The following is a 13,925-nucleotide window of genomic DNA, read 5'->3' on the forward strand; positions in this document are numbered from 1 at the left end:
ACCTAGGTGCTTACATACATGGAGCAATTAGACAGGCAGTGCACTTATGAACTAGTTTTAAAGAAATGCTTGCCGCACGTTTGTCCGTTGAGGATTACGGTTGTACCGATGTACAGCACACAGTTAGTACCGAGTGTGCGTAGATACTGTCTCTATATCGTCCAAGAGTGTGACGCCAGAAATAGGACACCTAATAAGTTCATTCTCTACTATTCTTACCTAAGAGTTTTCCATTTTATGCCGTCCATGGACATCCGAAACACCAAAGGCGTACAAGAACGTTACCCGCCTTTAAGTGGGTGAGGAATTTAAGGATTGTTGGGGATTTGGGGATTGAACAGATTGGGTAATTTGGCCTCCAGTAACCTTACTCACACGACGAGAAACGACACAAGCGTTGTTTCACGTCCGTTTTGTGTGAGGCCGTGGTATCATTCCGGTTGAGCCGGCCCATTCGTGCCGGAGTATGGCTCTCCCACACTTAATAAACTTCGAGTCCTATTCCTATGTAAGATAGAGCGAACCTGTGTACCTACATAAAAAAGAACTCTGCGTGTTATTGTTTACTATTGGCATCAACAAGACTTTATTAAAGTTGAGGTAAGTAGGTACTGTTGTGAAGTAAGCATTTGTAAGATAGGTGTCATGGCGTCGATTCCAGTCTGCGCTCCAACATTTCGAAACTGGTCCTCCGGTAATTGCATGTATGCCGTTACACTGCAGTACTTGGAATGCAGGCGACGTCTCTGGGATTTGCATGTGGACGCGAAGTGTGTCGCGTGGACAGGTTCCGTGGCTACTGGTGGGATCCCTGTTGGGAACTGTTACGTTTTCTGGGACGTTGCGCTGTTAGGAAGTTTAGCTGGATTTTCCAATGCATTGTTGTAATGCTCCATGACACTATTTTTTGAGAAAACAGAATTGTTGGAATTAATCGAATATTGAACATAGAAGCTATTGATGTAGGAAAACTCAAGGGAAATTCAAGAGGAAATCTCAAGGGAAAATAATTTCTTGGTAGTGTGGTTCCTAATCTGCAGTCCAACAAAATTACCTCCTGTTTCTAGTTTTGAGGTGTCCGTCATATTAAAGTTGTAGAAATTATACTAACATGAAACACAACTTTGTTTTGTTTGAACTTAATAATGCAATACGTTTTCGTGTGGCCAAACATTAACTGTTATTCGTTAGTTTCTATACAATTGATGTTCCGAGGCAGCACCATACTTAGTAAACTATTGATAGCGGAATGGTGGTCTCTTACTCGAAGCGTCTTATTTACTTAGGTGTTCTCCGTTAGATATTCAGGTGATAAAATGCCCATTTGCTTCCGATAGTTATCGGGAGATGTAGGATAGCGACCGGTAGAAATTTTTCGTGCTTGCTACTGCTTTGAGTAATTTTAGTCATTTTGCATAGTTATTTATTTACAGCACTAAAAATCACTACAGTGTACACCACTACAGCACTACAGTCTTCGAAAACGATCGAGCGTCTTCGTTCACTTTTGAGCATCGGAAACGATTGTGTGTCCTCTATTTCTTCCGAGCGTCACTCGAGAACTATAGTGTCGAACGAACCATTGAGCTATCGAACTAGCTTCGCTCGAACCTAATGTAGTGCACACAGGATAGTTTCCAGTGACAGGTAATTACAACAAGTTCCTATATTTTACTGATGGCAACTCTCACTCGTCCGGCGTTTCCGTTTGAAATGGTAACATTAGCTCTGGTTATGGCCACCTTATACAGGAGGGTTGTGTTCGTGGGCCAATGGTCTAATAGCAGGAAGTTTCACTCGCCATGTGTTCCGAGTTCCGATACTTTTAACTTGTTGCGTGATGTCGGTTACTTAAAATATATATGTGAGTGCTGTACTAAATGTTTCTTCGTAGATTTATTAACTACTTTGCGGAACACTTTAGGCTGTTTTCAATTCCACGGAAAGTTGATTTTATGATTCTTTAAGACTCATTTTGTACATAACACTCATTTACTTGTGTGTAATGTAATTGAGAACTTAGTCTAGTAGCTCTGTACTTTTAGTACCTACATCGGGCTCTCGGCGCACGTACTGCGAGTTGTCCTCTCTTCAGTGGTTAGTACATACATGTACATCGTACACCTTTATGTCCGATATGTACGTGTGTGTGCTTATGCAGCACATTTTACATCACAAGGGGTGCAAAGTTCGAGTGATAACTCTTAACAATGCAAGTGGGTGTATCTCTATCCTATCAGATTCGAGACAACAGACGTACTGTTATGTTTACAGTGAATGCTCGTATCTCACCCAAAAACCCCAGGATTTAAGATTTGTATCACTTTATCTCGCTTTATCTATCGCAATGACATTGGAGCAGTTTCCAAAGATGTAACAGCAGTAAGATATTATATCTCGGTGCTATCAGGAACGATTCTACTGTTTTATTTATCTCTTGGTTGGGTTTTTGTGCGGTTTGTGAACTACGAGCTATTTTTGTAAATAATTGGAATTTGAGTGAAAAATGTTGCAAAGTGAGGTGGATTCTGCCAAAGTAAGTGCATTTCTTTTTATTTTGTTGGTAATAAATGTATCGTCCGTATGGTCCGGGGCGGTGTATGTGTTGCTCGCCCATTGTGTGTCTGGTACATCAACACAGGTGTTAGGTAACGATCGATACGATGTTAGGTACCAATGAGTCATAGAGAAAAAGAAATCTATTTGTCTCTTAGAGCATTAGTACGAAGCATTAAACGTAACTATATTATAACAATAGTCGTCGTATTGTCACGCCTTTTATAACTGAAGGGGTAGGCAGAGGTGCACATAATGGCACGTAATGCAACTGTACACTAATATAACAACATCCATCTGATAATGTCTAATGATAGTCTGCTAGGTATAATGGTTTGCCTCTTTTGGAAAAATTCGTGTAAATCTCTATCAATGCACCACTTGAGCAGCATGAACACGCCTGACGCCGATAGACAGAGGTTTTCGTTCTTGATGTCACATTCCCCAGATCGCCCTGGTATTCTGGTGAATGTGCAGGTTTTGGCATTGCCTCAGCTGACCTACTCTGTCCTCGACACAGAACTCGTGGAACAGTTTATGAAATCATTCAAATTACTATAATTATCCGGCACAGTGTGACACATGGCGCAGACAATGGGAGTGAGGCTCTTGTATCGCGGCACCTATTGCAGCCTCCTACGCGGGACGAAAGTGGTCGAGTGTGATTGTTACACACGCTGTTATGATTCGATACGATCAATTAAATGTCACATATTATTCTTGGTGATGTTAATTTTGATGGTAGATAAAAGAGATAACGTTGCATTTAAAAATAATTTCATACAGAAAAACATGTTGTGAAACAACCGGTAGTAGAGGTTTCAACCAAACTTTCGATCAAATACTATAAAGCCTATAAACATCTAAGAAATACATGATCAATCTATAAAGTTGCTTCGAAACCACCTTAAAGTCCAGTGTCACCATAATAATGTTGCAGTAGGCTTCTATGATCAATATACAAGATATACCAAAGTCTTCTTCTTAAAGTAATGTCAACATTAAATCTTAGCTTACCTCCAGCAACATACAGTTGTATATATCTTCAATACAGTTGTAGAAACGACGCCGGTGTACCTCCGGAGAGCCCACGCAAGAGCTATACTATATGTAGGTAAATAGGTACAACATACAACATACAGTGTTATAATTATGTTAATCGAGTAGACCACGCCATGATGTGTCACGCCAGTCAGTCTGACTGAGTGTCGCCGGTCGACAGGGTATAGTGCGTTACCTTACAGTTTTAATTCGTTTGTGTGTGAACTGAAGTTGCAGTGAACTTGTGTTTAGTGCTTGGGAGATCTGTTGTGGTTGTAAGTACTATAGTTCAAATTATATATCTAACAGTACTCATCTGTAAACTAGGTTTTAAATTGTCGGTAGATGTGGTTTCCGAAAGTTTCTCGAGTGCTGGGATTGCCGCTTTGTTCATATTTTTATGATGACATAAGCTGGTAAACAAGCAGACGGAGCACCTGATGGTAAGCAATCGCCGCCGCCCATTGGACACCCGAAACACCAGAAGCATTACCGTTACCGGCCTTTCGGGGGTTAGGAATACAAGGGTTGTTGGGAAAACTTAAGAAAATTAATTTCTTCTTTTCCGCGATCGTGGATTATATCCTGTATGAATCTTGATAGATATCTTTGCTTCTACCAAATAAAAATTTGGATGCGGTTTTTAACAAGTATTTTTCAGACTTGGGCGACAATTTTGGGGTCATTACGCGGCATAATTAGTATATCTCTATCTTGAAATATCCACATTACCCTCAAGGAATTCAAGACATTGACGTGTAAAAGTGTTATTTTATAACCTATTTGCAAAATAAATATCATTTATCATTTATCATTTATTTATCATTTATCATTTATCATTTAAGAAATGTGTTTGTCAACGAATATGAATCAACAAAATTGTTATAAAAATCTTAGCTTAGGTTATGTAGGGAATGTAGCGTGTGCTTAATCAATATTTGTAGCTGAACAACAAGCATTACATAAGTAAATACTCGCTACACGTTGTTTTTGCAGACTCTTGGAGGAAACGTTTGAGATAGATATGATATCTTATATCTGTGGTACTTTTCCTAATTCTGCTGCGCGATAAATGTGATTGCCTCACTTACCGGCGCAGGCGCAGTGTCCACATATCCTGCGTGGTGTCGCGGAGGTTTACTCCGAATGCCCTGAAACGGAAACCACCACCGTGACGACCGTTTCCTTTAGTAGCAGTTAGTTAAATGCTACTTTACTCCAATCCGGTGTATGGCAAACGATTTCAGCGTAATGGCGAGAACTTGGTGGTACATTTTATATGAGCACGTCCACCTATCGCTTCAGGTTGTAAAAGGCGCAATGTTATGCCACGAGTAATAGCGCGGCCTTACATACAACCAGCGTTAAACAACGCGAAGTCAGTGAGGAGTTCCACACACACCCCAAAAACCCGGCAACTTGTTACTATAGGTACATAATATACTTATTATGGTGTTGTGGGTGAACACGAGCGGCACTAACTGTTAAAGTCAATAACCGATCTTTATAGAAAACCCTTGGCTCGATTTTCATTTTTTGAAACAAGCTCTATAGAATTAATTGAGGTCGATTCTTGAGATCGATAGTAAATAGCGCAGGTGGTGGTAATCGGCTCGTTGCCCCTATCCTATAATAGAACGTAGACCAAAAATAACATAAACAAACAGTGATTAGAACAATTGCGTACGTTGTATGTTGACACAGCGGTGATAGCACTTGATAATGAGTATTGTGGTCCACTAATCGTGTCCCTATCTTATCACCATCACTGCTCTATTTGCCCACGCGATGACGTCACGACCGAGCCTTTAATGGCCCAACCATGGACACATGGAACCTTTACTGAGAACTATTAAAGTGTTATGATGCGTTATGTACCTACCATCGAAATAAACAAAATGACAATTTTTCGACAATTTTAGTCCATGCCTGCATTGGAAGAAATATTTCTTCCAATGCAGGTCTTTAATTTCTAGACCTTACTTTGTGACTTTATGGCTCCATCTCTATCAAAAACGATCACATCATTTTTCTCCTGCATCTTTACCAGAGAAGAAATTGTTGTTTCCACTTTTCTTAAAATCTGTCCAGTCCATAGCGTTGCTGCTTTGAACTCATATTGATCCCGAGCAATTGGGTAAAATGAATTTCTAGTTTAAATCGATGGACATCCATTACGTACGTAAAACAAGTATTTTTCACTTCAACGAGTCTTCCATTAAAGTATTGTGAAATGTTTAAAGTTATAAGAAACACTTAAAAATTGCGTCAACGCGAGATACTCGTAGAAAGTACCGGAGTTTGGGCAAACGGGAGGTTTCTAGTAAAATGAATCGGACCGGTTCTTTGACTGTCAAATTATGTATTTTTGAGTTTGTTACATAAGCCTATTGTTAGATAACGCAGGATTCGTGTTTTTACACAATGTGTTATTTTTTATTAAACTCGTGTGAACGTTTGAAGAGACAGAAATCCGCTATTTCTCGCACCTAGCTTCATTGACAGACTGACGGACAATTCAATTTGACGTTTCAAAACAGACTGACGTGAGACAATTTATTATGTGGTTTGAAACGTTTTCAAAATAACGTGAGTAAGCCGATATCATAATAATTAATTAATTGAATTTGTAATTGGGGATGCAAATGTTGCAGCACACGTCTGCATTGCCATGTTATTCTCTCACACAGAGATAAGGCAGTATGTCAGAACACTATGATTGCCGTCGGAACAAATATTGTCGCTCAGCTATTTTTCTTTCTTTATTCATATTACGCAGTGCACGTTATCGTAGTGTCACACATAGTATTTATATATAATGCCTGTAAGTAGGTCTGCGGCCCGTGGCGGACGAAAACAAAGGGTGAATGTTATTTGGAGGAAACTGGCGTGTCGAACTGTCCCTATTTGCTGATTATCGTCCAGATAGGTATCAAGGGCTGATAATATGCTATCAATCTGTGTATATTGGCCACGTATGTAGGTAGACGTGATTGAAGGTTGCACTAGACAAAGAACCGAGAGACACAATGAGTCCACCAAAGAATCAGAACGTGTGAATATCTAAAAAAACAACAACAACGACTGCACTAAACAAAACTATTTCAATAACTTAACAAACATTATTTGCTGATAGCTCAGATTTGAAATGTTCTATTCATGGTGAAAGAATATGACATGGGCAGTGGATGACGGAGTGTGCAGCATGGGTATCGAATTACACAACTTGTGGAACTGGAACCAACACAAGTGGACAATGAGCTCGTGCGGTGCAGAGCCTGTTATGGAGTTATCCTTTACACAGTCCAAGGTCTACGTGTGACGCAGCAGCAGTGTGCAGCCTGCGCATGCGTACTAAGGACCTGCTACTGCCGCGTCCTTGTCTGCCCATAGCTAATGCTACGCGCGTCTGTCCGTACATATTTGCATTGCGTCCATTTGTCCTGCGTTTAGATTCCATGCGCAGATTGCTAGGCATGCTACAACTATTTTATTATGGCACTTTGCATATGCAGGAGCTGACCGTTTATGGCGATACATTGCTCACATTGTTTATATGTGAATAATTCTGCGTTTATAACTATGTGCTACGCTTTATTAGAGAATCACTATTGATCGCCTTTCAGTGCGGAGTTCTTTATGAAATTTGTAAAATAAACACTGAATAAGTTTAATGGCTATGTTTATTTTATCAGTCTCCCAACTTTAGTAACTCCTTTATACCACTAGAGAGACAACTGAAACACGTGATGCAGCTCAGTGACATCCACAGACAGTCCGACGGAACCAAAACAGTACAGAGGATCAATGTGAAAGGATTACAGTTGTCATGCTCAACGTACTGCGATCGTATCAACTTGTATTTGTACTTGTTTGGAGATGAGATAGCGAACGGCACGTGCTGCATGTAAGACGGACGGACGGACGGACGGACGGACACACCCCTCGGTGACTCGGTGACAGGTAACGCCTTAGTATCGTCGCGATAGTGGAACAATGGATGCACTGACAGGACGATGAACTGGAAACATGGTCCGCTATTTGAGAATGTGTATGTAGTACAGGAGGTTTCTTTCTACATATTATTATATACTGTAAATCGTGTTTCAGCTTCATTATGTTTCATATAAATTTTAAGTTCCGGTTCGCTGTTAAGTCAGGCATTATTTTATCCTGATCCTTCAAATGCCTTCCGCTCTTAACTTGCACATTTGTGACATTGTCAGGTCATCAAAAAGGTTCTTATTTTTTTCCACTTATATATTAAATTTTATAAAAGGACGTATTTTTTTAAGCTGACAAATTGGCCTCATGTAATTAGCGTACGATCATAAATCAAACGAAATCATTAAATTAATTGGCGGTGTCATGTTGTATGGTAAACAATAGTTACTGGCTGGTGTCTTGGTGTGGGTGGTCACGTTTAACAGCAACCAATATGTTAATCGATACCTAATCGAAATACTAATTGTAATCGATTATTATCGAGTGGTTTTAATATTAATGGTGCGGACTGTGTGTGCCTTCTGTGGCAGTGGCTCGCGGTGGTGATGTCAGCCTCGACTCTATCTTGAACATCTTTACGTAATGCAATGTATGTGCGTGCCTGGTGGTGCATGCTGGTTGCTTTCTATGCCAGGCTGCCAGGTCTTTGAGGTCTCCTTTAAATGTAGCTGTACTTATTGAGCTTTGTACGAATTAGTCTGTCGGTTGAAACTAACCTCTGACTTAGTTTTAGTAATATTTTTGGTTTCATTTTGTTTTGTTTTCTGTATATCTACGCAAAAGTAAGAGTGCATTATCTAGTGTATACCTAATACTGAGTGTATCGCTAGTAATTTGCTGCGAAGAAAAGCTTCACATCATTACGTTTGTTATATCATACGTTGATATTGTTTCTATTCATTACAGTAAGCAATGTTTACATATTAGCTACATTTGTGCGATGAGTTGTAAATGTTTTGTGTGTTTCGAAATAGTGTTTCGTTAATTACACGAGGTTGTATTGAGGAATTAACTCGAAGTTAGATAATATCTTGGTGCACTAATGAACGGAGTTTTTAATAAAGTTTTGCGATTACTTTTAGAAAGGACTAGACAATTGAAACGTTGCTAATTGCTGTTTCTTTGAAAAAGAATGTAATTTAATTAGTGCAGATTACACTGCAGTGATAATCAACATATTTGGCATTATTATATAGAAAGTACCCATGTTCTTACTAGGTATTAGGTAATGTTACACAACGTGTGGGTACAATTAATGTAATGCAGTTTGGATCGAGACGAGTTGTCTGCTGTAGCCACGCTGCCATGCGAAATGTCACGAGCAATTACCGTAATACATACGAATATCACTAAATATAACTCAATTGTTAGCTTTACGAATAATAGCCTTACGTGTATTTAGATAAGGTTGAAAATGTAATGTTTTATATTTACTATAATATGATGTTTACGCAACTAAACTGTAGATTCCACGCAATGTCTGCGTAGCGCCGCGCTGTGATGCTCTGATTACAATGATAAATTGTGCCGTCGGTGGGATGCGAGGAAGTAGTCTGCAATAATCGGTAATGGCGATCTTGTCGGATCTGGTTTATTTCGACATTATTGCCCATTTTTATGGCAACATTACGTGGATACACTACTTCGTAGAGAGAGATTGAAAGTGTCACAGAACAGGTGCGATGATTTGAAAACCCGTTTCTTTTGAGGAGACGAAATCATCATATTAGACTCATACTGACTTAAACCCAAAGCACACCGTTCCCACTCGTGCATTTAGCCGCAGCCGCAGAAAGTACTCGCGGTTCTCTACAGCCATACTTAGTTAACATTGAGTCAAGTAACATTAGTTATACTATACTAAGCATAGATGGAACAGAACTCTAGTTTCCTTTAGCAACGTCGCCACCATTTTGTCGAACAGTGTGTAGTTCCAAGTTCCAAGTGCTGTCCCAACAAAGATGTATCTCGAAGGATTTTCCTCGTCACGTTGTGCACAACGTTGTGAGCTCGTCAAGTCGTGCAGGTGACGTGGGTAATGCGCTAAATTGTTATGTAAATGCGCCGGCGCATGTATAAATAACAGATCGTGGTTTGAGTAGCAAGCAGCATCTGTTAGTAGTCCTGCATTAAGTAGTCAGTGTTTGTTCGGCGGGATGTCTTGGATGAGCTCTCTTTGTTCTGATAGCTAATGTGGCGGGCGCGGTGTTGCTAGCAGTATGGTACATTGTTCGCAAATGTAGATATTACTTATAATATTATTTCAAGGTTTATGAATTAGCTCAGTTATCTATCTGCTAATTCTTCTTACTTTTTAATTAAGTGCTATATTTCTGGGTGTGAATTATAGTTTCATTGTTTCGTACGGCAATTGAAGTTGATTTACTCTATATACGTTACGTTAACTTAATCTCGATTCTACTTCATACAATCTGCATGTAATCTTCATACAGACCTACTAATTGCTTTGCATTCATAACGAATTTCACACAATCGTTTTCAAATACCCGTTTGTTATCATTGAATGAATTTCAGCAGAATCTCATTAGCTGTGTGTTGCAGCCATTGTGTTGGGGCTGCAGGCTACATGCTTGTCGGCAGCTCGGCGCATGCGCAGTGACCGCGTAGTGACGCGCACTGCTTCATTGTGCGCCGGACAAGTGAGGGACACTGCGCTTATTGAGATATATAATGATCTTTGTTTTGCCAGATATATTTGTTTAAGGTACATTACGTACTTAACAAGTTTCAACCCTAATATGTTGCTACAGAGTTGAATATCTTTTATCAAAGTGCGCACGGTTTAAGTTGACGTTGTAGTCTGTACTTCACTGTCTTCCCTTATGGTTCACCTTCAGAAATGATTGACTTGCTCCTTGTTCTGACGTTAACATTTAGCATGCACGACATGTTGTCATATGTCTGCAGTGTTGTGGATCTTAAACGTTCTTTGTCTTTTGTTTTTTGAATGCGATTCCAGGTTGGCGAGTGAGGATGGAAGTCTTGAATCTCTGATGAAAAGCCAATAAAATTATACTTAACATTTAGCTTAACGTGGAAATCAATAAGTTGTTTATTTGCTTTAAATACTTTTTGCTAAGAGTATTATCTAATAAGAATTGACAAAAACAAAAATAGAATCGGTACGAATATTAGTACGAGGTACTTACTTTAAATGGAACCTCAATTATATCGTTATCTCGGAACTTCACAATCGCACAATAAACAGAATAACTTACAGTCTTGGAATTGGAAATTAATTTCAACGAGTATTTTCTATTTAGTACTGTGTACTTATTTATCTCGCTACATAAGTCGCGGGAGTTAATTGAGCGGTTGTTCCATGTTGCAGATAAACCAACAAGTTGCTAGTCGCAGACGTTATTATGGCAACATTTACTAGTGCCGCTGGATGCTGCTGCAATGGCCGGCTCGATGGTAGATGGTAATCTAATCGAGCAGTTGTCGCTATCATATTATCGTTGCAAGCACTCGCGTAGTCGCGCGCACTCCACTTGTGGAGGTTATTGCTCGTTTTATACGTCTTTTATGCGTTTTTGAGTTGCAGTTTCTGTACGTCTTGATATTAACTAGATAGATAGGTACATATTGTACCATCCTGGAGTATCTATGGACATAAAACTTGAGCTTCAATAGAAAAAAAATTGAAATGAGTTTCGATCCTGCATTTTTTAATTAGGTGGTTTATCAAGTTCCCTTCACGGTATATTTCTAGATACTGATCGTTTATTATATTTACTTTAATGTCGTGTTCGACTAATACTTCAATTAGGTGCGCAATGTTACAGCGTTAGATAATAAATTGGCGTGTGCTTGCAACAAATGATGCGCGCACGCAGCCGACATTACTTCCACGAGACATTGACACCGTTACCCTATTCATTCAGCTTTAACTATAGACTTGACCTTCGCCGTCATAAGTATTTATTAATTTACGATGTGATTCCATTAATAATATGTATTGGAACAAAGTATTAGTAACGACACTTTTTTCACCCAGTAGACTAGGACGCGTATTTTGTGTTGCTCTTGTTGTGTTCGATCAAATACCAAAAAGAACGGTGATCGAACATTTTACTTACAATAAGATGTATGTCGATGTGCAGTTTAACTGATCTTGCAAGTGGACCTTAAATTAATCTGTAAACTTTCCTGTTTAATGAACCATTCATGTTAATTTAAGAATAATTTCCCTAATGTCTCGAGTAGATAGATAAAAAAAGAAACAGAAATTATATAATTCATAAACATAAAATTCTTAATCACAATAAAAAAGGAATTCCAATACATAATCGAGAATGTCAATAATATCCATATTTGTGTTCAATTATATCACCTTCGAGACATTTTATAGTTAAAATAAATGATCCTAATAGTGAACGCATCCGTCATGGCGGTCGGAAGTGACGTAACAGAGGTCGTCGAAGGCCGCTGCTGATAAAGATGAGCTAATGTTGTGTTTGATTGCACTCCATTGATATGCAAGTTTATTCACTTTCACTGAATCACACACGATTAGATATTTACTGAATGGATGGTTCGAGGCTCGCCATCGATTTATTTAATTAGTCGAGTAAAATTGGAATGCTCACCTATTGACCTTTTTCCACCCACTGCAATAATCGACGCGAGGAATTTATGTCTGTTATGTTTAATGTGCGATAGTGACACTAATTATAATCAGACTTGATTTGTGTGTGGAGGTGGAGGGCTATTTTTTTTAGGGGGGAAATTATTCAATGACTTCTCTCGCTTTGGGTGAAGCGAGTCCCTCTCGCCTCGTGTCAGACTCTTACTGACTAAAAACCACCCCATTTCTACTCCTGTTTTTCAAGACAGAGCCCCGGTAACCCGCTAGGTAGTCCGCAGCTCCGGGGAGGTAGAAGTCTAGAATCTAATCATGTTGCTACAATACCCAGTACTTGCGCTTATATTTGGATACAATAAGGCCTTTTCTTACATACATCTTTTTTCGTACATATCTATGTCACCAAACCGGAAATGAAAAACTAGCACAAAAGTTGCATTAAGATGATTATACGAATACACAATAATATGATTACAATCTCACCACCACCACCACCACCGTGGTGTGTAAACTCATTCGATAAACGTTCCCAAACCACCGAATGTTACAATAGACGATGATACGCACAACAATAGCCGGCTTCTGCGCAGATCGGAACGTAATTTCTCAATACGGTTCACACACTGCTCATCTTTTCATCACGTAACTGATAACAATCGAATTATGCAACGTAAAACGGAACGCCGTGCTAATTACTACGCACTTCCGGGAGTTATATTTGTTCCCAAGTATTGGCAGCACTGTGCACTGTGTACTGTATGCTTATGCATTCTGATATTCTGATATTCTGATATTCTGATTTAGAATGAGATTTATATTCGAATGTCAGGTACATAAACCTTAGAATATGATATTTTTTCGTCGTCGTCGTCACGCTTTTTATCCCCGAAGGGGTAGGCAGAGGTGCACATTATGGCACGTAGGGTTACTGTACTTCAATATCCGATCCGGGAATCGAACCCGAGACCCCTTGCTGAGTCGCACTTGCAACCACTCGGCCAACGAGGAACTGATATTTTTTTAATCACCCATTGTCTAGAGTAGCTGTCTTTTGTGGATGTGTAATTTAGTTTCGGTTTATCCTGGGGCCCTTAATCATGTGCCGTTAACCGTAGAAAGACGATTATTTAATTTTGTTTGTTTTACTCTAGTATTACTATAATTCGAAATAAGTGGCTTTACAATATAATGTCAAGTATAATAGCAATGAGCTCCATTGTATCCCTGCGTTATATCTACCCGCGTGACGCAACACGCGCGGCGTGCTTCCTACTCCGTGTGCCGAATTACAAAACCCTACAAATGGCGCAGCGTGACATTTGCGCGCCTCGTGCTCGGACGGAGTGCGCATGCTCAATGTTTGTGTCACCCACATCCCGCTAGAGATGCTCGCAAGAGTTTCAGATGGGATAACATACTGGATAATATTAATTTTCCGAGCAAGAATCAAACCCGCACCAGCAGTCGGCTGGTAACTGACTTATTACTGTGCCAGCTACTGTATAATATTCATCCTTTAGGAATTTGAAGTATAACTTTGAACTTTGTACAGTTTGTCCAATTTTCTAGATGAAGCCTCATTATTTTGTAGCACTTACTACTTATATTAGCAAGAGACTTGTCTTTCTTTTAGAAATTGTCGACAATAAAATAAATTCTAAAGAATATAACGTTGACGTAACTTCAACATTTGCCTTCCCCTTGCAGTCCCCCG

General features: G+C 39.4%; 1 protein-coding gene across 3 annotated transcripts in view; it reads left to right on the top strand.

The window, feature by feature from the left end:
* Positions 1-2,391: 2,391 nt before the first annotated feature.
* The window catches only part of LOC118271711 (rho GTPase-activating protein conundrum), an 89,641-nt gene continuing 78,107 nt past the window's right edge, over positions 2,392-13,925 (top strand). For 2 of the 3 annotated variants that reach the window (XM_035587877.2, XM_035587885.2), the window contains exon 1: positions 2,392-2,536. In XM_035587877.2, the coding sequence (XP_035443770.2) occupies positions 2,507-2,536 (30 nt within the window). In that variant the 5' untranslated portion in view covers positions 2,392-2,506. Of the gene's footprint in view, positions 2,537-3,732; positions 3,873-13,925 lie in introns of those variants that run through there. The other variant, XM_035587893.2, reaches the window with a different exon arrangement.

Source organism: Spodoptera frugiperda, chromosome 15 (genome assembly GCF_023101765.2).
Source record: "Spodoptera frugiperda isolate SF20-4 chromosome 15, AGI-APGP_CSIRO_Sfru_2.0, whole genome shotgun sequence".
NCBI lineage: Eukaryota > Metazoa > Arthropoda > Insecta > Lepidoptera > Noctuidae > Spodoptera > Spodoptera frugiperda.